At 35.5% G+C, this 23,516-nt stretch overlaps 1 protein-coding gene across 1 annotated transcript in view; it reads left to right on the top strand.

Annotated features, from left to right (window-relative positions):
* The first annotated feature begins 1,028 nt into the window (after positions 1-1,028).
* The window catches only part of LOC125650479 (DNA polymerase subunit gamma-1-like), a 38,455-nt gene continuing 15,967 nt past the window's right edge, over positions 1,029-23,516 (top strand). Inside the window, exons 1-19 of the mRNA XM_048878829.2 lie at positions 1,029-1,132; positions 6,918-7,207; positions 7,635-7,858; positions 8,630-8,790; positions 9,102-9,297; positions 10,526-10,681; positions 11,164-11,307; positions 11,678-11,757; positions 12,426-12,608; positions 13,349-13,442; positions 13,531-13,619; positions 13,720-13,956; positions 15,074-15,254; positions 15,361-15,423; positions 15,899-16,053; positions 20,132-20,185; positions 20,775-20,892; positions 21,283-21,415; positions 21,508-21,614. Coding sequence (XP_048734786.1) covers positions 6,964-7,207; positions 7,635-7,858; positions 8,630-8,790; positions 9,102-9,297; positions 10,526-10,681; positions 11,164-11,307; positions 11,678-11,757; positions 12,426-12,608; positions 13,349-13,442; positions 13,531-13,619; positions 13,720-13,956; positions 15,074-15,254; positions 15,361-15,423; positions 15,899-16,053; positions 20,132-20,185; positions 20,775-20,892; positions 21,283-21,415; positions 21,508-21,614 — 2,619 coding nt within the window. The 5' untranslated portion in view covers positions 1,029-1,132; positions 6,918-6,963. The remainder of the gene's footprint in view (positions 1,133-6,917; positions 7,208-7,634; positions 7,859-8,629; positions 8,791-9,101; positions 9,298-10,525; positions 10,682-11,163; positions 11,308-11,677; positions 11,758-12,425; positions 12,609-13,348; positions 13,443-13,530; positions 13,620-13,719; positions 13,957-15,073; positions 15,255-15,360; positions 15,424-15,898; positions 16,054-20,131; positions 20,186-20,774; positions 20,893-21,282; positions 21,416-21,507; positions 21,615-23,516) is intronic.

Here is a 23,516-nt window from a genome sequence, read left to right as displayed (position 1 = left end):
GACGTGTAACACCTTCTTCGTCTTTGAGATGGAGAATAAGTTTACAAGGAGTGGTAAAATTTTCCAGATTTTGATGAGATCCTGAAGTTCCTGTACATGTACCACTGGAAGTTTCGCTGTCACTGGGTTTCATGTCTTCAACATCTGGAACTAGTAAATCCCATTCCAGTCTTCCTTCATATGGTGTCTTATATGTTTTAATAGCGACAGGAAATGTAAGACCTTCAGGAATGAAATGTAACAATATTGTCAACTCTAAAGTCCTATTAGTTCTAGCTGTACATTCAGCCTTGTGTGTCTAAACTTTGATAATGATATATATATATATATATATATATATATATATATATATATATATATATATATAAAAGAAAGAAAGAAAAAAAAAACTGGCAATGTAACTTTGTTCACGTGGCGAAGTTATTTTTACAACATATTATTATAGACATTTAAAAATAGGAATTGTATATTCTAAAGAAATGAAATTTTTAGAAATGTCATGATTTCAATTATTGCGATAGACATGCGATTTTCGTAAAAATGAAATTGGGCCTAATACAATTATTTGTATGCAGCTATTCATTTTAGATTGATGACATTAACAAGAATGATAGATGTAAAAAATATATATACTGTCATAGTTGGACAATATGTCCACGTGTGATATTATCAACTTAATGTAAACTTCATCAGTACCCCTAGAGAGGCAAACACCATAATGTATAGGTGGTACCATCATCAATTAAGAATAAAGAAAATCATCCATCAATAAAAAACAAACAAAGAAAAATCCAATCCTCCTAGTTAAATACATGTATATATTAATTTTTTTTAAAGTTTGTGGCAATAAGAGCTTTCTAAAACAAGCTATGAAGTATTATGTACATACATTTTCAAAGGGAATCTATTTCAACGCACTTTGACAAAAAAAAAAATTTTTGCACTGACTTTGTCAAAAACTTTTCTTGGCCGATTTATAATTGAGATCGGGTTCGACATGCTATTTATTTGTTTGTGTTTACAAGAATTTGCGGGAACAAACTATATCGCACTCTGACTCTCAGGCTGTTTGGTCTTTAAAATGCTGAAATGAAGATGCTCGTTGTTAGGGCGAAGAGAATCTCAATTTTTGGTAAAATTCAATGTTGAACAGTTGAGTTTAAAGTCACTGAAAGTTGTAAGCACATATTTGGTAAATTCAATAAGACAAAGGGTCATATTTTTTTTAGTGTCACGACAATCCCCATAATGGCAATTTGACAAATTCTCCATGCATTGCAATACTCATTTTGCTTACTTTGAATATTGAATCCAATGTAAAACAAGAATACGATATTCATATACACTATATTATACCACAGGCACCTGAATTTCTGTCAATAAGTCGCTCAATAAAGCCAAAGATCGAAGAATCCTACCCCCTCTATATATAAATACATATTTATATATAGAGGGGGTAGGATTTTTCGATCTTTGGCTTTATTGAGCGACTTATTGACAGAAATTCAGGTGCCTTTGATTATACAGTATATTGACAGTTTTAAAAGCAGATTAGTTACAATGCCAGGTACAGATATAAGATGTGTTGAAACAGGTCCAGTCCAAAGACTGTTTCTACCTATGTAGTTATTACAGTACCCGCAACGATAAACGATAGAACACGATACACGCGCGATAGAACACGATACACGCGCGATAGGATAGGATACACGCACGATAGGATAGGATACACGCACGATACGATAGGATACACGCACGATACGATAGGATACACGCACGATACGATAGGATACACGCACGATACGATAGGATACACGCACGATACGATAGGATACATGATAAACCTGATAAACGCAAAACCTGATAAACGATCTTCACGATAGACCTGATAAACGCAAAACACGATAAACGATCTTCACGATAAACGGAAAACCTGATAGAAATGTTGTAAATTTAGAAACGGTTTAGACGGAACGAAATTTTGATACCTACATCATAATTACATTATGTTGATAATAATATTGAAGGATTTCAATGTTCATTATATACCTACATTACGGACAACGCGGATTTCTTGTTTCCCGCGTTCTCGCGATGGGAAAAAATCTAACGCGGTAATCTATAGGTAACTCAGGAAAACCGCATTCTCATCGCGGGATGACTATCAGCTACCTGTCCCCGTCGCGGTAACATTTGTTTAAAACATTGATCGGTTTTGTACCATATAATTTCTTTAATCCACGGTCTTACGTTTTTTTTTTTTTAATGCCATCACAGCTAAAATTTAAAAATAATAATAAAATATATACGGCATTGAATTCATTATTTGATATCTATATGAATTTTATCAGCCAATGATTCTAAAACTTATATTGTCACCTAATGTTTAATATATAGATTATACAGGGAATTAACTAAATGTAATATAATGTAGTGATATCATGCTTCAGTAGCTCTCTTATGCTAATGTATATTACCTTGAGTATGAAATAAAACCAAGTAATATTGTGTGTGTAGCGAGGAGGGGGTTATTTTACATCAAGCTCTAAGTTCACGGCTCATTCAACATCTCAAGTTATTTTCATAACGACCGCTTTAAAAAAAAATCAACCGCACTACACCTGTTAGATATTTTTACACTATGATTGATAATTGATAGTCATAAGTAATTGGAACATACTTATTTGAATTGATATTTTGTTAACAAAACATAAATAAACTGTTTAAAAAACATAAACAAAACCCGGCTTGTTTTAAATTCGCAATTTTGAAACGCTTAGTGTGTAAAAAAAATTCAAATTATCATCAAAACCAACATAAATTTCCAGTATCTACACGTACGAGTATTGGTACATGTGTACATGTACAAGGTATAAAAAAAAAAACAACGATGACAGCGGAATCGTGCCCAGTTGAGCAGAATTTTGGGGGATGCAACACCCTTGCACCCTTTTAAAACTTAATCTTCTAAATGTGTGAAATACAATGTCCCTGAGAATGTTAGCTGTCAAAACACGGGTGATACACAAAATCAGATATAAGGACGCGCACAAGTTCAGCAGTTGCTATATAAGTAGCATACACGTGGAAAAAAAAATTGGAAGAAAAAGAACCATTATTAAAATATACATGTATGTGATAATCAATGTAATTTACTGATTTTTCCTTTCAAATTGGAACTCCCTATTTTTCTGTTAGTGTTAATTACAAATAACTGTTTCTAGACAAACAAATGTTTATGAACTTCAGAAGAAGGAGCTTTCAGATTTACTGTGCTCGGTTTACTGTCCTACTTTCCAGACTACTTAGAATTAAATTGTGATAAATTTTCACTCTCTCTCTGGACAGACAAATAGCTCTTCTTCTGCCTTAAAATCGACAACTTTATGTTCTCCTTCAAATATACCGTCTTTCCTCGATTCCTAAAAATAGCTTCTTTAACAAAACGAATAAAGGTTTCGGAAAGTATCGTACTTTTTCATTAAATTTTATATACGATCCCGATAGTTTCCGAAGCTACACGATAAACGATTTTCACGATAAACGGAAAACCTGATACACGCAAAACACGATACACGATAGACCTGATAAACGCAAAACACGATAGAAAACGGAAAACCTGATACACGATAGGATAGGATACACGCACGATACGATAGGATACACGCACGATAGAGCACAATAGGAATGTCAAGAATAACGTTGCGGGTACTGTAAGTATGGTTCCACGTAAAATAGCTACCTAGGTATTTAAAGCTACGTAAAGTAGCTACTTTTACATGTTTTTAAAGATATAAATAAATAATAATTATGGCACATCTTTTAAACAGGTCGGTCGTTTTATGTATCATGTTGTGCATGTGCACGACAAAATTCGGAGTGTAAATTTGAATGCTTTACGAGGGTTGAAAATGTATCGTACTTTTTCATTAAATTTTATATACGATCCCGATAGTTTCCGAAGCTACACGATAAACGATTTTCACGATAAACGGAAAACCTGATACGCGCAAAACACGATACACGATAGACCTGATAAACGCAAAACACGATAGAAAACGGAAAACCTGATACACGATAGGATAGGATACACGCACGATACGATAGGATACACGCACGATAGAGCACAATAGGAATGTCAAGAATAACGTTGCGGGTACTGTAAGTATGGTTCCACGTAAAATAGCTACCTAGGTATTTAAAGCTACGTAAAGTAGCTACTTTTACATGTTTTTAAAGATATAAATAAATAATAATTATGGCACATCTTTTAAACAGGTCGGTCGTTTTATGTATCATGTTGTGCATGTGCACGACAAAATTCGGAGTGTAAATTTGAATGCTTTACGAGGGTTGAAAATGTAGAGGAAATGCATGAAAAATCGACCCAAAAAACTTTTAATGTAAGAAGGCATGAATGTTAACTTTAAAATTAATAAAGATTTGTAAAACATTCTAGACTTCTTATCATGTAGCTTTGATCCTAAGCTCCTAGAAAATGGAAGTGGGTGCAGTTATTGATGCAAATTTGAAAGTAATCATTTTTTTGTCCAATATTGTTGTGGTATTCATTGTCAGTGAAAGTGAATCAAGAAATTTGGTACACACCATATTGCGCCATTCCTACATTTGGCCACGAAGTGCAAGTAAAGGAAAAAGTAGGTAAAAATAGCTACCTGGAGTAGGTTTAAATACCTAGGTAGCTATAAGTAGATACGTAGGTAGTAATAGTCTTTGGACTGGACCTGGCAAATTCTGACCTCACATATTCATTTAAATTACCTTATTACTGTGGACAAAAGAACAAGAATTTTACAAAACTTCTCTACACATTGTGAAGCAATTTCAGAAGTGGTAATCACCTGTGGCACTTTGGCCCTATTGTCTTACTTAACCTAATGATCAATATTACCGACAGCTTGTCATGCCAGTATATCTCTATACACCAAAGATAATCATTTTTTTTTTTTTGAAACAGAAAGTTCATTGCATGAATCATTTCAATCTGATTAAAATCAGATCTTTGATCTACACTCTGGTTATATTTACTGAAGAGGATCAATGATCTGATTTTTATTGGATTAGAATCATTTCATTTTCCTATGTTACATGTATCAATCTAAATTAAAATCAGATCCTAGGATACGCTCACAATCGCTATAATAGGATCTGACATAACCCCATAGGGGGTCATGTCTGCATGACCTTTCGCTTGGAATATTCATGAGAACTATCAGCCAGTCAGATTGCGCCATACAGACAATGATGGCTATTTAGGCGGTTCCTGGCAATTCGTAAACAAATTGCTGTAATCTCTCTCCCATGAAGTTTATTCCACACTGTAAAATTGTATATTCTTGCATAACGAATTTTAAATTTTCGCAATAATGCCTAATCTATTCCGTTCATACAAACAACAAAACGTACGATATGAAATACACCCAAATTGAATTAATTGTGAATTCCGATTTATGTATAAATTGGGATGGGTACGATTTGAATAGTTTTCAAGATGGTTTACTTAAATAACGCGAGGAATATAACGCCAGTCGACATCAACGGTGCATTGTGACATCGCATCTAGCTGCAATATGTTTTCTTTCAAACCAAACAATCGCAGCCACTTTCCTTGAATTGTGAACACCGACGATTTCAAAGCCGACGCGCTGATTGGCTGACATAAAGTTAATCTGAACATGACCCCTAATCGGGTTATGTCAGATCTACTTACGCAGAGTATACGGCGCGGATCTAAGAAGTCTGATTTTAATTAGATTGTTACATGTATCTATTATAACTGATGATTTTATTTTGTAACCTGAAGTAAGGTATAATGATTTATTATATACCCATTAATGTTTGGATTTTTTACACTGTGGAATTCACAGAGTGTAATCTGGTTTTGAGATTCCGTATTCAGTGTTCTCTGAAACTGATAAAGTCACAATGCAAAATATGGACCGGGTCACAAACAAAACTGCGTACACAAAATATAATTTCATTGTATGTCTGTTTTTGATAATTTGGATTGCATTTATTATCTTGTAAATGTGAATTTAAAATGCATAAGGGGATAATTTTACTGTTGTAATTTTTTTAAAGCATGTTCAAATAAATTGGTATGTGTTGTTGCTTTGAATAAAGAGGCAAATATTTATGTAATATGCTATGAATTGTTACATGTATTCTTGATATTATGATATTTACTATGTTGACTATAACATTGATGGGTAAGCAGACTGCCTTTGGATGACAGGCACATGTTTATGGCTACTTGCTCTTCAATTCAGTTAATCCGAAACAACACAATTTTTAAGACACACAGTGTTAGTCAGGTTTCGTTTGTTTTACTCTAAACTTTGGAAAGCGTGAGAATTCATAACTTATGCCAGAGAGATTGGCTCGAAAAGTGTGAGACTCGCGCAAAAACATAAGATATCGCATGTATAGATAAACCACATTAAATGCTGGCACAGTATCACACAAAGTTACCACTAAATATTAGATTAAATTACAGTACTGTATGCAATTCCACCTTGCTATAACTATACTCAAGTAATAGATGTCTAAATTGTTTATATTATGTGGGTATGAAAGCATGGATCCCATCCTTTTGTTGTTTTTATGTCCCCATGATGCAAGCAACGGAGGTATTAAAAGCATGGGCTTTTGAGGCTGGTTGAAAGGCAATACGCAATTTTTCGAGTTGCCCAACAGAACACTGAACATACCTCTATCACAGAAGAGCTGATATCTCGGAAGTTGCGTATTTACATTACAGTGTCTATATTGAGGAATGAAAGCAATGAAGCAGTTAAGGTTTATTACTGCCAAAACATTGGTGAATGTAAATGAGAAAGCTTTTTAAAGCGTTATTGTTTAATTTCCTTGCTTTTTAAAAAATATTTTTGTTTTAGTTTTCAAAAAGAACATATAGCCAAAAGCTGATTCCAGAAGTTTAGGATGACTGCTTGCACAAACAGTTTCCGGCCTGGCTTCCACACATGGAGTTATCGACGGAGATTATTAGCAAGATTCTCGGAGAAAAGGGTCTTCCCTCTAAGTCATAATTTTTGTATGGTCAACATACTTCAGACAAAAACAAAAGCAACAAAGAGCACATCCAGACCAAGGGTGAATGAGATCAATATCCAACTGCTGCCAGAGAACCTGCACAAACAAGTTTTTCCTAACACAGACTGTACAGGTATGCAATCTGGTACTACATATACTATGAAGTCATAGACCACTGTTGGAAATGAATATGTTTGCTCATTTGCAAATCTGAAATACATTAGAATATCGGAAAGATAGATTGACAAAGTCTATTTTACTGTTGGTGATATTATTTACATTAGATAGCAAAAACAAATTGTTTACTTGAAATTGAGGAAACTACAACACAAATGCCTACAACAGTATGTGTAAAATTGGTAGAGACGTGTTGTAAAGATGTGAACAGTTGAGATTTTTTTCTTAGGGATTGAAGTTTAAGGGCAAACTAGCAAATATTTTACTTTAACCAATAATATTGCAACAATTTTGAAGAGATATCTTTTCTAACTTGATTTTTTTTTTAGAGACATTGAAAACAAGATAGCAGCTTTACTATATGCATAACATGTTAATTTCAGAGAGAGAGACTGTCACAGAATTAAAAGACATCAAGGAAAATCTTGCTAAGCATGGTCTATGGGGTAAAGAAACTACAGTGTTGAATGATGTCAATTTAAATCTCCCAGAGCTTCAGGGAAAGTCTGTTACAGAACACTTCTATAACATTGCTAATGAACAGATTAATGGATATATACAACTGACAAAGCTGTTAATGGCAGGACCAATTCCACAGAAACCAAAGGTGGGTGTTACTCATCTAGGTAATTTTTCAGCACTGCACTATCATTGATGAAAATGAGTTGTTAAGATGGCGAACATTTACATGCATGCGCTTGAATGGATACTGGTATACATATATTAACAGGCACATAGAATCAGAAGGGGGGGGGGGGGGGGGGGGGGGGGGGGGGGGGGGGGGGGGGGGGGTCTGTCCACCCGAGATTATCTGTGATTTTCATATGCAAATAAAGTTATAATGAGTGACTGCCTCCCCTCCACTATGTTTGATAGTAGTATTGAATATGAAGTAAGAAGTTGATTAAGAAGAAGTTGAACTTACCCAACTGCTGTAAAATGGCTGAAATAATGCCAAAATGATGTAAATCCATAAACAATAATTCAGTTCATGGACTTAATCCAGAACTATGTAAAAGCCTGAAAGTTGTGAAATTAAGCCTTGCAATGAAGCCCCTCCCCCACCCCCTTCAAAAAATGATGATACATATATGTATATGTATATATCTGATTAGGTAAAGGTCTTGAGCTTTTTATAGCAATCTCTGTGTTTTGCTGACCGGTAATGACATAAATTGTTAAAGCATTATAGTTACGTTGTATCTGTACAATGTAAAAAAGATTTAATAGAAATACCTGTATAATGAAAGGGGGCATACTTATGGATATGCGTGGTACATTTAATTACAATGATATAATATTAGATTTGCCAAAGTCTTTCACATTTAATGAATATCTCCCACATTTTGTTTATTGTTTGGATGTTCAAAATCATTAGAAGTGGTCCCAGAAAGCAGGCTGGACAAGGTATGATGCTAAAACAGGAAAACCCACTGCAGTGGAGTGTCCCGGGGAAGATATCTTCGTGTTTGATGTGGAAATCTTGGTGAAAGAAGGACATTATCCAACCCTGGCAACCGCCCTCTCACCAACTAACTGGTGTGTCTCTTTTATTCTGCAATATTTGCTTTAAGAAAATGCTGAGTTTATATGTTTGCTCATTGGTTTGCTGACCTTGAAACCCATGCAAAGCTGTATGGATTATTTACTAGATGTGAAATAGAATTCTTGTATATATACATGTATATACATTCCATCTGTCCTGTATTCAACATTGGATTGTAGCTGTTGCTGTTGAGAACTGTTGTCAGCTTCAATATGAACTGGGTCCTGAATATACTAGATAATGGCATATGGTTAAAAAGCACAAGAAAATGAATGTATCTATATGTCTTTTGGTATATTTTCAGGTATTCTTGGTGCTCAGAGGCAGTGCTGATGGATAAATTCCGCTGGACTAAAAATCCTCGGATGAGTGATCTGATTCCTCTGGAATCTTCTCCAAAGGAACACAGCTCTCATTTGGCAGGAAATCAAAAGAAGATTGTGATTGGTCACAACGTGGGCTTTGACAGATCATTTATCAAGGAGCAGTACAATATAAAGGTAGAATGTCATTGACAAATAGAAATGTAATATAGATCCACATTGTGTTTGAATGACTTTGTATGATAACAGCCTTTCTGAGCACCCATAAAGTGAGATGTTGTCCAATGCACTTTCACATCATCGTCATGCAATGTAGTTTGTCTCCAATATTTACAGTCATATGGAGTATATAGCATCAGAAGTAAGGTAGTTTCTCAATTTTACTAAAAGAACTATTCATGATAAACAGCCTTTCTGGATCCCCATACTACTCACAAGTTTAAAGCTTTAGAGAGAGACTAAATCTATTAATATTTCATGATGGAGGTCATGTTTAATACATTTCCACATGATTCATTTCTGATGATATTTGCAGTCATTTGATGAGAATTATAACTGAGTTGTATTGGAAGTTTTGCACAAAATGCACTAAATTTTTAGACAATAGCACAAAAGGCAATTTAGGTGGGAAAATAGAGTCCTTATCGTCATATATAATCCTGTAGTAAAACTAAAAGTTCTAGGTATCATCAATGTTTTTTGTGCATAACAGTTGTTTTAATACGTGTCTTTGGAGACATTTCATTCACAAGGAGTGTACATATCTGGGGCGGATCCAGGATTTGTGTTTCCGGGGGCAAAACTTTATGATGCAGGGGGGTCTGGAGGCTTCTGGATTTTACGGATCTTATAGGGCTTGAAATATGTCTCCTATTTAGTCATTTGTACTATTTTCTATCTTTTTATTAAGGTGAAATTAATAAAATGACACAAATTTTAAGGGTTTTTGGAAAAAATCAAGTTCTCCCAATAAAGTAATTCAAGAAATCAAAAGATTTTTTCATTTACTTTTCTGGGAGTGGAAGAAATTATTGCTTCTTTTGTCGTTTAGTACATTTTTCTAAACAAGAGACCCTGATTTACCTTAAATTTGAAAATTTAAGTGGGGGGGGGGGGGGGGAGGGGGGGGGGGGGCAGCTGCGCCCCCCTTTTAATCCGCCACTGCATATGTTATCAAATTTTCTCTTAAGAGATAAATTTGGTTACAAATAGACATGTATATAATTATTAACATTTACTGTATAAGTGAAATTTTAGCTACGGAAGGAATTGTTACTAGCGATATTCAATTTTAGCAATCTCTACATCTTTGCCAATAATGCCAAAATTAAATCCTCGCTAAAAATTCTGCTTATATGGTATTATAAAGGTTTTAAAAAACAACGTTATTCTCAAACTTTTGAAGAAATCCTGTGTGCGATTTCTGGACACCATGTCCCTTCACATTGCGGTGTGTGGAATGACCAGTTTCCAGCAAATTCTCTACCAGTCCAGCAAGAAGGAAACCAACAGGAAAGATGTCCGAGAGTACCTGGAGATGAAATCATCCAGGAGGGAAATGGTAAGACATTGTCCGAGAGTAGCGGGAGATGAAATCATCCAGGAGGGAAATGGTAAGACATTTTCCGAGAGTACCTGGAGATGAAATCATCGAGGAGAGAAATGGTAAGACATTGTCCGAGAGTACCTGGAGATGAAATCATCTAGGAGGGAAATGGTAAGACATTGTCCGAGAGTACATGGAGATGAAGTCATCCAGGAGGGAAATGGTAAGACATTGTCCGAGAGTACCAGGAGATGAAATCATCGAAGAGAGAAATGGTAAGACAATGCTAAGTAACTATTGTGTAAGGCTAGGTAGATTTCCATCACTATTTCGTTATTAGCCTTCTTTCCAGGGTTGTTTGCCAACTTCCATAGTGATGAAGGAGAACTCAATGGCTATAAAGATTAATTGAAGAAATATGACATAAATCTGTATAGATCTGTGAGCTTTTAGCCGACTTCTCAATGACCCTTAAAAAGAATGTTATTGCTCTGTAGGTTGATAATTACTGGACGAGCGAAAGCACGATGAACAACCTTAATGATGTTTACCAGCACCACTGTGGAGGGGCACCCCTAAAGAAAGCCACCAGGGATGTGTTTGTCAAAGGCGACATGGCCGACGTCAGGGAGATGTACCAAGTAAGTCGCAATAAACAGACACTTCAGCAGTTATTGTGTGGTGTACAATTACTGTATATAATTTCTTATAATCTAAATTACAAAAGTCAACCATATTATATTTACATTTCCGATGTTTGAGTCTTTGATATCTTTGCAAATTGTAATTATAGCCATTTCTTCATGACTGCATTGCAGTTGTGAACAATAACAATGCACGTATGGTTTTTGATAGATATAGTGCATTCTAACAGCTTTGAATTCCAACAGAAATGAAAGTAGAATGTAAATATAAATAATAATTTTCTAGAACTGCAGTGTTTCATGCTTGCAAACTTTCTTGAATGTACACCCATTTCACTGACATACTGGCATTCTGTCATTTGAACAGGAGCTGTGTTCATATTGTGCTGCTGACGTGGAAGCAACTCTTCATGTTTTTAGAAAAGTGTGGCCACAATTTCTTGAGAGGTATGTGTGTATTTGACATAACATCACATATGATTAAAATGAAAGGATAACGTACCTAGTAAATAAGGAAGCAGCCTTGTAATCTGTCTTGTGTTAAGGTATCCGTTCCATAAAAGCATTTATTTTCACAAAAAGTCAATATCTGTAGCACTAAATCTTTTGTGACAAGAAAATGCCTGATTTTTAGTAAGATAAAGATGGCAGAGAGAGTTGATGATTCCACATCTATTGATAGTGAATTATATTTTTTTTCAGAGTTATCTCCCCTTGTAGAAATGTAGAAAAAATTAAATATTTTCATAATTTGTATGGAGACCTTTACTTTTCTTCACATATTTGGAAAGACCATGGTAATAGGAATCTTTTCACCATGAGCTTTCTTTGGAAATTATATTCTAATTGACTTTATATGTCAGAAATGTGTTTTTCTCATAGGGATTAATGTTAATCTCTCTAACAGATATTTCTGATATGTCTTGTCAATTTTGAAAATTCTTCTGGTGAATCACTGTGTATATAAATTATCTTTCATTTGATACCAAGTTTTGTATTGCATAACAGTTAATTATTGGGAAAAAATTGGGGTTTTATGGATGGGATACCTTAAGACATTTACAGAATTTTACATACATGTATGTCACTGACAGCACATATGATACTTACTGCAGATTTCCTAACCCGGTGACACTGTCAGGAATGTTAGAGATGGGGACCGCCTACTTACCTATCAATCAAAACTGGGAGAGATACATCAACCAATCAGATGCTGTGTATGATGACCTTCAGAATGAGCTATCTCGACTGCTGCAGAAGTTAGCTAATGAAGCTTGTGAACTTCTACATGATGACAAGTAAGATAATGCTTCATTTCTCAATACCAGACTGATAATGTCATATATGTATGATAAAATGTCTTAACAAAGTCAACGTGTTGCTATAACCTGGTATCAGTGTTACTGTCAGCTTTCTAAGTTAAACAGTTTAGAGTAGTTTCACTACAAAGAAACAGTAATTCCCACAGTACTTTGTATAACTTGTGATGATTGGTCAAGAGGTGCATAGATCTACCAGTCAAGGTTGTTAGTAAAGAAATTGTTGTGGTTCTCAGAACATAAACAAGGCCATTACCAAATGTTGAGGTCTCAGAGATTGACAATATAAAGTTCTGCTAAGGCCAGAACTGTGTATTGTAAGAATGGTAGGAGTTTGATATACAGATTCAAAGATTAATAGGTCATTCATAAGTTTTACGGAGAGGACTTATACTTATCCAATCCTGTTACGATTTATCATTATGATAAGATATGGATTAAATCAAATTCACAAGTTTTTTAAAGTTGTTAGAATATGGCATTTAGATATGCAGTTGTTCAAATGTATTCCCCATTCTGGGTGTGTGCTCTGTAGGCTTATTGTGAAAAAAAACTTTGTGTAGGCTTAGCGTGAAGAAAACTTCGTGTAGGCTTAACGTGAAGAAAACTTCGGTTAGAGATTAATTTGACATGAGACTTTACTTCTTTCAATAAGTGACAGTTGACAAGATGTGCCTAGTAATTGTTGATCACACTACATGTATGCATATTTACTCTAGATATGAAGGAGACCTCTGGTTGTGGGACTTAGATTGGAGTGTTAATCAGTATAAACTTAACAAACCAAAGAAGAAACCTAGTCAGAATAACAAGGTAAAGAGAAGGATGTGCTATTTTGTTAGACTGAAGAAGATTGTACTGTACAGTATATTTAACAGTGATTTACTGATATTTCATCAAGGAAAAAATGCCAGAACAAGTGCTTGAAGACATCTTAGCTACAAAAGATAGAATCCCCAAGACTGCCCGTCACATGATCGGGTACCCAGCGTAAGTGATAAGCTGTTTTGTACTTTGATGAAGTTTCCAAAACCAGCCTTGATATATCTTACAAGAAATATATTCATAAGTACATGTTCCATATTTACAGTTGGTATAGAGAACTGTGTCCCAGGAAGACGGATAAAGACTGGAAACCTGGGCCCTCCCTGATCTCTACCTCTCGTCGTATCACCCCCAAACTCCTGAGAATGACATACAAAGGTTATCCTCTACACTATGCTGACCAGTATGGATGGGGATTTTTAATCCCCGACAAACACAAGGCAGCCTCAGACAGACAGAAACTAGCCATGGCAGAAGGGGAGATGTCTAAATTCCCTATCAAGTAATTAACGTGTGGTTTGTTTGATCACTGCTATGACTCGTCATTGCGGCTGCAATGGTTCAGACATTCACTCATAGTTATACATGTAGTTATTATACCCCACGCAATGAAGTTGTGGAGGGTATAATGCTTTAGACTGTTAGTCCCTTTCTTGTCATTGCAACTCCTCTGAGACCGCGTAACAGAAATTTGTGAAACTTTGTAGTTAATAAGGACACACTGCAGATGTGCATATTCCCAGGAAATTCTGATTCAATAATTTTTCTGGGAGTTATGCCCCTTTTGAGCTTAGAATTTTGAGCCCATATGTCTGTTCTTGTTAGCGCAACTCTTCTAGACCACTCAAGAGAATTTCGTGAAACTTTGTAGTTAATAAGGACACACTGTGTAGATGTCCATATTTTAAGGAAATTCTGATTCAATAATTTTTCTGGTAGTTATAGTCCCATGGGGATCTGGGTTAAAATAGGTCCTCAGTACCCTTTACTTGTTGTAAGAGGCGACAAAATGGGGCTGTCCTTCGGATGAGACAAAATGAGGCAGTCCTTCAGATGAGACCGCAAAAACCGAGGCTCCGTGTCACAGTAAGTGTGGCACGATAAAGATGCCTCCCTGCTCAAAGGCCTTAAGCACTGAGCTTAGGCCTAAATTTTACAGTCCTTCACTGGCAAAGGTGACGTCTCCATATGAGTGAAATATTCTCGAGAGGGATGTTGAGCAATATTCAATCAATCAATCAATCTGGGAGTTATGCCGCTTGTGATCTTAGAATGTGGAACCCGTCTGTCCTATTCTTGCAGTAATGGGGTATGTGAGCTTGCTCACTTTTTCTTTCATTAAACTCAAGTGTCTGAGTTTTAAGTGCCTTGCCTTGTGTATTGTCTTTGGACAGCTGTTGGTTTGGTCCAGGTCTATGTTGAGGTAATGAATAGGCATAATACTAGTAGTGTGGTCAATAGTGTACCTGGATTTCTTGCAATTCAAGAGTATTGGACCACAGGGCAATATGTCTTTTAATCCTTATTGAGCAATATGTCCTCCAATTTGTTTTTAGCCTGTAGCTCAGTTTTATGGATATTGTACAGAGCTCTGTATGTGACTTTTATTTGCAACACAGAAACCTGTTCAAGATGTGTAATGAAGCTGTGTCGGAGGACTTGCTGGTCCCCATGTCTGACAAAGAGATCGAGAGAATGTTGAACTCTGCCAAGGACGACATGGAGTGGATGGAGAGAGCTAAACATTTGGATGAGGCTGGCATAAAAAAGCAGGCCAAGAAAAAGGATCATATCCTAGAAGTGAGTTGAAACACTGCCATATGGTCTGTATAAACTTCTCCACATTGTGATAGCTGATTTTGATTTTGTTCCCCATGAAAGTTTCATTTCAAACTGTATTGGACAGGTGAAGGAAACTAAGTATGATATTGGGATTCCTGGCTGCTGGTTCCAAAAGTTGCCTCACAAGGTCGGCGTCTTACACAACTTTTAAATTATTTTAAATGATGCAGTAAATTGAATTTTTCTGTAGAGAAAAACTATGAAACTCTTGGCTATAGTTCCATGATGTACATGTATATGTAGAGTGTTGTAAGCAACATGAAGGCAGCATTTTGAGAAATTTTCAAGGTTCTTACAGATCTTGGGAAAGGTGTTGGAGAGTCATGAGATGCATTGTCAGTGGAAAATGCTTGAATTTCAGCATTTTCTGACCAATCTTTGCTGAAATATTTGTTTGAATTAATCCGGCATGCTTATATAATGTATTATACATGTACATTACTGAGTAGAATTCATTAACTAACTTTCTGTTTTGAATTAAGTTTGGAAGACCTTAAATAAAATCTAACTTGCAAAGTCTTCAAAAAATCGTAGAATTTGAAGTTGATGAAGCTGTGTAACCAGGTTATTGTCTGTATTAATACAGTGTTTTTTATTTTAAGGATGGCAAGGGAAGCAATGTGGGTAACCCCTTGTCAAAAGACTTCTTGCCATTGATTGAGACAGGGGTACTTAAATCTCTTTTAATGACAGCGGAGACTGTACTGAAACTGACCAAGATGTGCTCCTACTGGAAAAACAACAAAGACAGAATCTCGTAAGTACTGTTTATTTTTGCAAACACTGCAATAATGATAATGTACTTTGGTGCATGTGGTTGTTCACATGAGCAGTTTATCTGTTTGTGCTGGAAAATTTACTAGCTTCATTGTTCTGTTAAATGTCTGATTTTTAGCTCTTCTGAGCCAAAGGCTCAAAGAGCTAATGCTATGGCCATTTGTGCGGTGTGCGTAAACTTTCTAGAAAAAGGGCTATAACTCAAGAACCCCTTGGCCAATTTTTTTCAAATTTGTTACAGGGTATCATTGGCCCAAGGGCTTTCATACATACTAAATAGAGGGATGTGACCCTTTAACAAGGGGAGATAATCAGGAAAATACAAACAAAAGTAGTGGTTGCTAAAAAATCTTCTTCTCAAGAACCACAGGGCAGATTATCACCAAACTTACACATAAGCATGAGGATATGTTGTAGATTAAAAATTGTTCAAGGCATTACCCTGGGGCAAAGGGCGTGGTCTCAAGGTCACTTCAAAGTTGACCTAAATTTAAAAAAATTTTAAATTCCTTAAATCTTAGATATTTTAGTCATTATAAGGACTAGGATCATCAAATTTTGACAGTTGATGCATCTTAGGACCTTGTGTCAAGTTGTCTCAAAAGTAGGTCATGGTGACCTACTTTTTGAATTTTGCAGGTATTTATTTTAAAATTAATTTTGATGCATATCTTAGACACTTTGAAGCCTATGATCATCAAAACTTGTCAGTTGGTGGATCATGGGACCTTGAAATGCGTCAACTGAAAAATAGGTCACCGTGACCTACTTTCTGAATTTTATGGCTTATCATTTATAGATATATTTTAAGTTGTTATTTCAAATACCGAGAGGTTTAGAATCATCAAATCTTGTAAGTTGATGCATCTTGAGGCCTTGAAACATATTTATAAAAAAGTAGGTCACAGTGACCTACTTTTTGAATTTTGCAGATATTCAAATTTCACATTTTCAATTTTAGATGCATATTTTGGGCACTGTAAAACCTAGGATCATCAAACTTTGTCAATTGATGCGTCTTCAGTCTTCGGTTTGTGTCGACCAAAAAGTAGGTCACCGTGACCTACTTTTGGAATTTGACAGCTAAATTACTATATTTCAGACACTATTTGACCTACAATCATCAAACTTTGTCAGTTGATGCATCTTGAGTCTTCGGAGTGTATCGACCAAAAAGTAGGTCACTGTGACCTACTTTTGGCATTTGACAGTTATATTTATATATTTCAGTCACTAATTGACCTACAATCATCAAACTTTGACAGTTGATGCATCTTGAGTCAATGGAGTGTGTCGACCAAAAAGTAGGTCACCTTGACCTACTTTTGGAATTTGACGGCTATATTTATATATTTCAAATACTATTTGACCTACAGTCATCAAACTTTGTCAGTTGATGGGTCTTGCATGTTCGAAGGGTTTCGACCAAAAAGTAGGTCAACTTGACCTACTTTTTGAATTGGACACCTATATTTATATATTTCAGATACTATTTGACCTACAGTCATCAAACTTTGTCAGTTGATGCGTCTTGCATGTTCAAAGGGTGTTGACCAAAAAGTAGGTCACCTTGACCTACTTTTGGAATTGGACGGCTATATTTATATAATTCAGATACTATTTGACCTACAGTCATCAAACTTTGTCAGTTGTTGGGTCTTGCATGTTTGAAGGGTGTTGATGAAAAAGTAGGTCACCATGATCTACTTTTGGAATTTGACGGCTATATTTATATATTTCAGATACTATTTGACCTACAGTCATCAAACTTTGTCAGTTGATGGGTCTTGCATGTTCGGAGTTCGCTGACCAAAAAGTAGGTCACTATGACCTACGATTGGAATTTGACAGCTATATTTCAATATTCAGATACTAATTGGCTTAAAATCATCAAACTTTGTCAGTTGATATTTCTTGGGTTCTCAAAATGTGTAAACCAAAAAGTAGGTCACATTGACCTACTTTTTTTAATTCTTAGGATTTAACTAAAGATTTAGAATACTAAGAGGCTAAGAATAGAAATGGTGGGGTTGTACAATTTATCAGAAGAGCAATTCTAGGCCCTTGGGCCTCTTGTTATTCTCTTTATGGTGTTGACATATTATGTGAGTTCAAGTTCTCCAAAAAATGCAGACAATATACTGTGGATCCATTGATCATGTGACATGAATGGTTGCCTCATATATCCCATATACTGTGTTTGCAGTTTGATTTGAATTTAACAGACATTTACATACATGTACATGTATATTTATGCCCCCCTTTGAAAAAGAGGGGGCATATTGTTTTGCAACTGTCGGTCGGTCAGTTTGTCGGTCGGTCTGTAGACCATGTGTTGTCCGCTGATATTTCATATGTGGGTTGGTTATGAGTAGAAGAGGACCCCTAGTGTTTTTCAGGTCAAAAGGTCAAAGGTCAAGGGTCAATCTACTCTGAACATAGGAATATAATGTCCGCTCAATATCTTGAGAACCCTTTGCTTGAAAATCATCAAACTTAGCACACTGGTACATCCTAAGGAGTAGATGACCCCTATCGATTTTGAGGTCATATGGTCAAAGGTCAAGGGTCAAACTGGGCATAGGAATATACTGACCATTCAATGTCTAGAGAACCATTTGCTTGACAGACATCAAACTTGGCACACCAGTACATCTTCAGAAGAAAATGACCCCTATTGATTTTGAGGTCACGTGGTCAAAGGTCAAGGGTCAAACTGGACATAGGAATATACTGTCTGCTCAATATCTTGAGAACCCTTTGCTTGACAGACATCAAACTTGGTACACTGGTACGTATTCAGGAGAAGATGACCCCTATTGATTTTGAAGTCACATGGTCAAAGGTCAAGGGTCAACCTGGATATTGGAATATACTGTCCGCTCAATATCTTGAGAACCCTTTGCTTGACAGACATCAAACTTAGTACAGTGGTGTATATTCAGGAGGAGATGACTCCTATTGATTTTGAGGTCACATGGTTAAAGGTCAAACTGAACATAGTAATATACTGTCCACTCAATATCTTGATAACCCTTTTGCTTAACAGACATCAAACTTAGTACACTGGTACATCTTCAGGAGAAGATGACCCATATTGATTTTGAGGTCAAAAGTCAATTGTTGAACTGGACATAGTAATATGCTATCTCCTATATTTTAAGAATTATTTGCTTGATTGACACCAAACTTGGTACACTGGCACAGCATAAGGAGTAGATGACCCCTATTGATTTTTAGGTCACATGGTCAATTCACTCTTGACATAGGAAGATATTGCCTGCTCAATATTTTGAATTGATGATACTACTATCAATTAAATGATGTGTATGTATAACCCTTTTCAATTTTGCACCATGGGGGGCATATGTGTTTTACAAACATCTCTTGTTTTAGCTTAATTTCTTCATCGGATATGGTTATACTTGTACATGTGTAACCGTCATGTATTTTAATGAAGACACACTTGTGGTTCGGGTTCTGAAAATTCTTTAGTATATCCTAATTCTGGAGGATGATCTCAAAAATATGTAAAATAATTAAGTTCTCTCTCACTCTATCATTCACACTTTTAGTTATATTAAAATAATGATTTCAAAATATTTATAAATTAGTGTAATAGATAAATATTTACCAATAGAGTAAATTCAAACTCTTGCCGTAAACTCGGAAGAATAGAAACTGTAATAAAACTTAGTTTCTTTGATATGATGATGTACATAAATAATATAGTCACTCAGTCTGGGTAGGAGTGTTGTTGGGTTAGTCTTTTGGAATTGGCGTGCATCTTGCTTATATAGCACCTAAACCAGTAAAACAACTCACAAGATACTCACAACCACACACAAACCAAACTGACCTTTCACACTCCTCTCTCTGCCAATCAGCGTTCATGCCGCTGAATATGAATGAAATGAAACGACTTACGATGAGATGAGTAACGTAATGAAATTATATTAGTATGTTAAATATGAATTATTTCATCCTGTGACATGTATTTATTGACCATTAATTTAGAGGTTTGTACCACAATTATGATAGTTTCTGATAACTTGCAGGGGACAGATGGCTGTAGAATGGGGAAAAGAAGACTTACCAGATGCTGTGACAAGGTACACACAAACAGAACATTGATTCCTGGAGGCAAATATGATAATCATGATGTTGTACTTTATCTGAAAGAATACTGAATGTCATAAAATCACTCTTTGTTGGAAGAACTTTTTTCTAGTGAATTCTTGAGGTTAACTTGACATAAAAATAAGGTTCTTTGGAATAATGTTTTATATATTTCTAGGTCACCTGAGCCTTGAAACTTTGTACAATATTTCATAATCATTTAATGATGTTCATATTAGTCTGACCCGGGGATCTAATATTTTCCTACAATTTACAAAGTTCAAAGAGAAGAGTAATTTAAAAGTGTTTTTTAACTCCTTTTTTTCATACACAAGGGTATGTTCACTTTTCTACTGGTCAGCATAACAGTAATTATTTTTGTATCATGCACAACAATGACAATGACATTGGTCACATCAATGTTGAATCTTATCTCCATCTTTTTCCACAATGCACAAAGTTCCTGCTCATGCTTTCTCCTCCATACCATGTACATGAAAGGGAGGAGGTTGTATTTTGGATCACTTTCAATTTGGGGAGACATATGTTTTTAACAAAACGAAAATTATCGTATTTCATCAGTGATCTGAGCTACAATGTGGACGGATTGTATGGAGCCATTGTACCCAGAGTCGTACCAGCTGGAACCATCACTAGGCGAGCTGTAGAAAAAACATGGATGACAGCCAGCAATGCCTACGTAAGTACATAAGTGAATATACACAATCACCATGGAGGTTACGATTTGTCATGCAAAATATAATGGTAACAATTCTTGTGTAACAATATACCGTATAGCGTTTTTTTCCGCAGTGTTATGATTTTGGATTATTTTAGTGGTTAGATAGCTTTCCGCCAAAATTTCACCGGACAAATATGCCTCCAATTGTGACTTTAATATTTGAAAGAGAAACAACTCTTCTCTGTCCCCCAAAATTTATTCTGCTAAAATTATCACCATACCTTTGAGCCAGCAAATCGCCAAATTTTAGACCCGTGGAATAAACCTGCTATACAGTGTGTAGTGAAGGGGTGAAAATGTAGTTTTAATGGCAGTACAAAATGTAGTCTTAATGGCATGATGTTACAGACTGACCGTGTAGGAAGTGAGATGAAGTCGATGATCCAGTCACCCCCAGGTTACCACTTTGTAGGGGCTGATGTGGACTCCCAGGAACTCTGGATTGCTGCCATCATAGGGGACTCCAAACACAGGATACACGGTACTGATTCCTAAGTAGATTACAGGAAATATTGTGAAGGTTGTGTCGTATGAAAAAGTATGCTAACAATATGCATGTAACTTTTGTTATAGGTTCTACCCCATTTGGATGGATGACACTTCAAGGAAACAAGAGTGACAGAACAGACCTACACAGTAAGACAGCAGAAACTGCTGGAATCTCCAGAGATCATGCTAAGGTGAGGAACTTACACATAAAATGACAGACTTGTAGGAATCAAACATTCGTACATACTGTATATACAGTAAAATATCTGTATCTCGAATATGGTTTATCTCGAATACCCCACTTGAGTCGAAGTCGACCGCTGGTCCCGGTCGGTTTCCCTATATAAATGATTTAAAAAACTTCTGATATTTCGAACACGGAAATCTCGAATACCCCGCTTATGTCGAAGTATTTTCAAGGTCCCATGCCCTAAATTCACCTGGTTTATCTCAAATTGCAGTCAATTTTCCGCTCTGCTTACCGTATGAATAATAAACTATTATGATTTTTGCAATTTTAAAGCATCACTTCTTTTTCTGAAAGTTTGCACTAAATATTCACTCAATTTGACAATTACTGGTTTGTCTTCATTAATCATCAACCAAGTAAATTTGTCCTTATTTGTTAGATAAATAAAATTTTTGTTGAGCTTGTATATACCATTAAAAAACACATTTCTCTCTTCAACATAGAATGGACAATCAGTAAGGAAATGAAATTCATCTTCAACACAATTAAGGTTACATAATTCACATATTCTTTTGTTTCTTTCTAAAGAAAACTTCTGTCCAGAATTGGATTTTGTAAATTCATATCTTCCTCGTTCAATTCGAAGGTCATGTGCACTAATTCGAAATCTACATAGAGTTTTTCTTAATTCTAGGTATTCTAAAAATATATAACTTTCCATAGTAAAGTTTTCTTTATACGAAAAATATGTTGTGAGTTTTCCTGATTTCTGACCCTCTTCACGTCGTTTTGACCAGTAAAGTAAAAATTGTTTCCGTACCTGATTCTTCATTTGTTTTTTGAAAAATGAGAATTTGAGATTTTTACAATTGGGTACCAAAATGCCCATTTTTTCCTTAAAATAATTAACGTTTTTGTACCAACAATTTATATTATATGAATTCAGATTGATATTCTCTGTATAAGCACTGTATAACAGGGATGATTCTGGGCAATTCTCAAGTCTATGCCAATATAGTAAAATACTTTGGATTATAGAGCAGAACATAGGATATCTACCCAATTCAGAGATTATTGCAATATTAGTACTTCTTTTACCGGCACCCAGTAGATGTTTACAAAACTTAATATTCAGGTTTTCTACCTCCCAATTTTGTTTTTACATGATAGGTTCCTTCATTACAACACAACAGCTACATGTACATCCCAGTCGAGCCTAGACAGTAGTAAACTTAAAGTAAGCACGATCATCTTAATTTTTAAACACATTGTGAATTCAATGGGATATTTATATACATTAAAAAAAACCCCGAAATATTTGTCTTTGAAATTCTGCTATATCAATTTATCAACTTGCATTAAACTGTAAGAAACAGCAACGGGTTGTTGTTTATAATGCAAATCTCATACTATGCATCAAATATCCTCCTTCAAATAAAACAAATATTCAAGATTGATTTTGGATATCTCGAACCCCCGGATATCTCGAAGTTTTTTCGAGGTCTGTCGGACTTCGAGATAGAGATATTTTACTGTATATTATTTAAAGTCAAAGTCCACAAAACCCCACAAAATCTTTAATTGGAGTTTTTTGAAATGGGTTTAAAAATCTGCACTCTGATCAATGCCACTTTCATGTTTTCCACCATCTTTGAAAACTCATGGTCGGTTGCACTTCTTTTACCTCCCATGGGACACAACAATGATATTTTCGCTGGAAGGTGTGTCTCGTCTTCTTTATGCGATTGGTCGCATTACCATTCCTTATTGCGATATTCAACCAATGAAAAAGCCCTCTATTTGCAATGTTCGGGAGCATAGAAAAACATGGCTATCGAGGTGAAGATTTTGACTACGTTTAAGTAGGACAAGTTATGAAGATTTCAGTGAGATGCTTTACAAC

Source organism: Ostrea edulis, chromosome 5 (assembly GCF_947568905.1).
Source record: "Ostrea edulis chromosome 5, xbOstEdul1.1, whole genome shotgun sequence".
Classification (NCBI taxonomy): domain Eukaryota; kingdom Metazoa; phylum Mollusca; class Bivalvia; order Ostreida; family Ostreidae; genus Ostrea; species Ostrea edulis.
The sequence above is the reverse complement of the archived record's forward strand: the minus strand, read 5'-3'. Positions and strand labels throughout refer to the sequence as shown.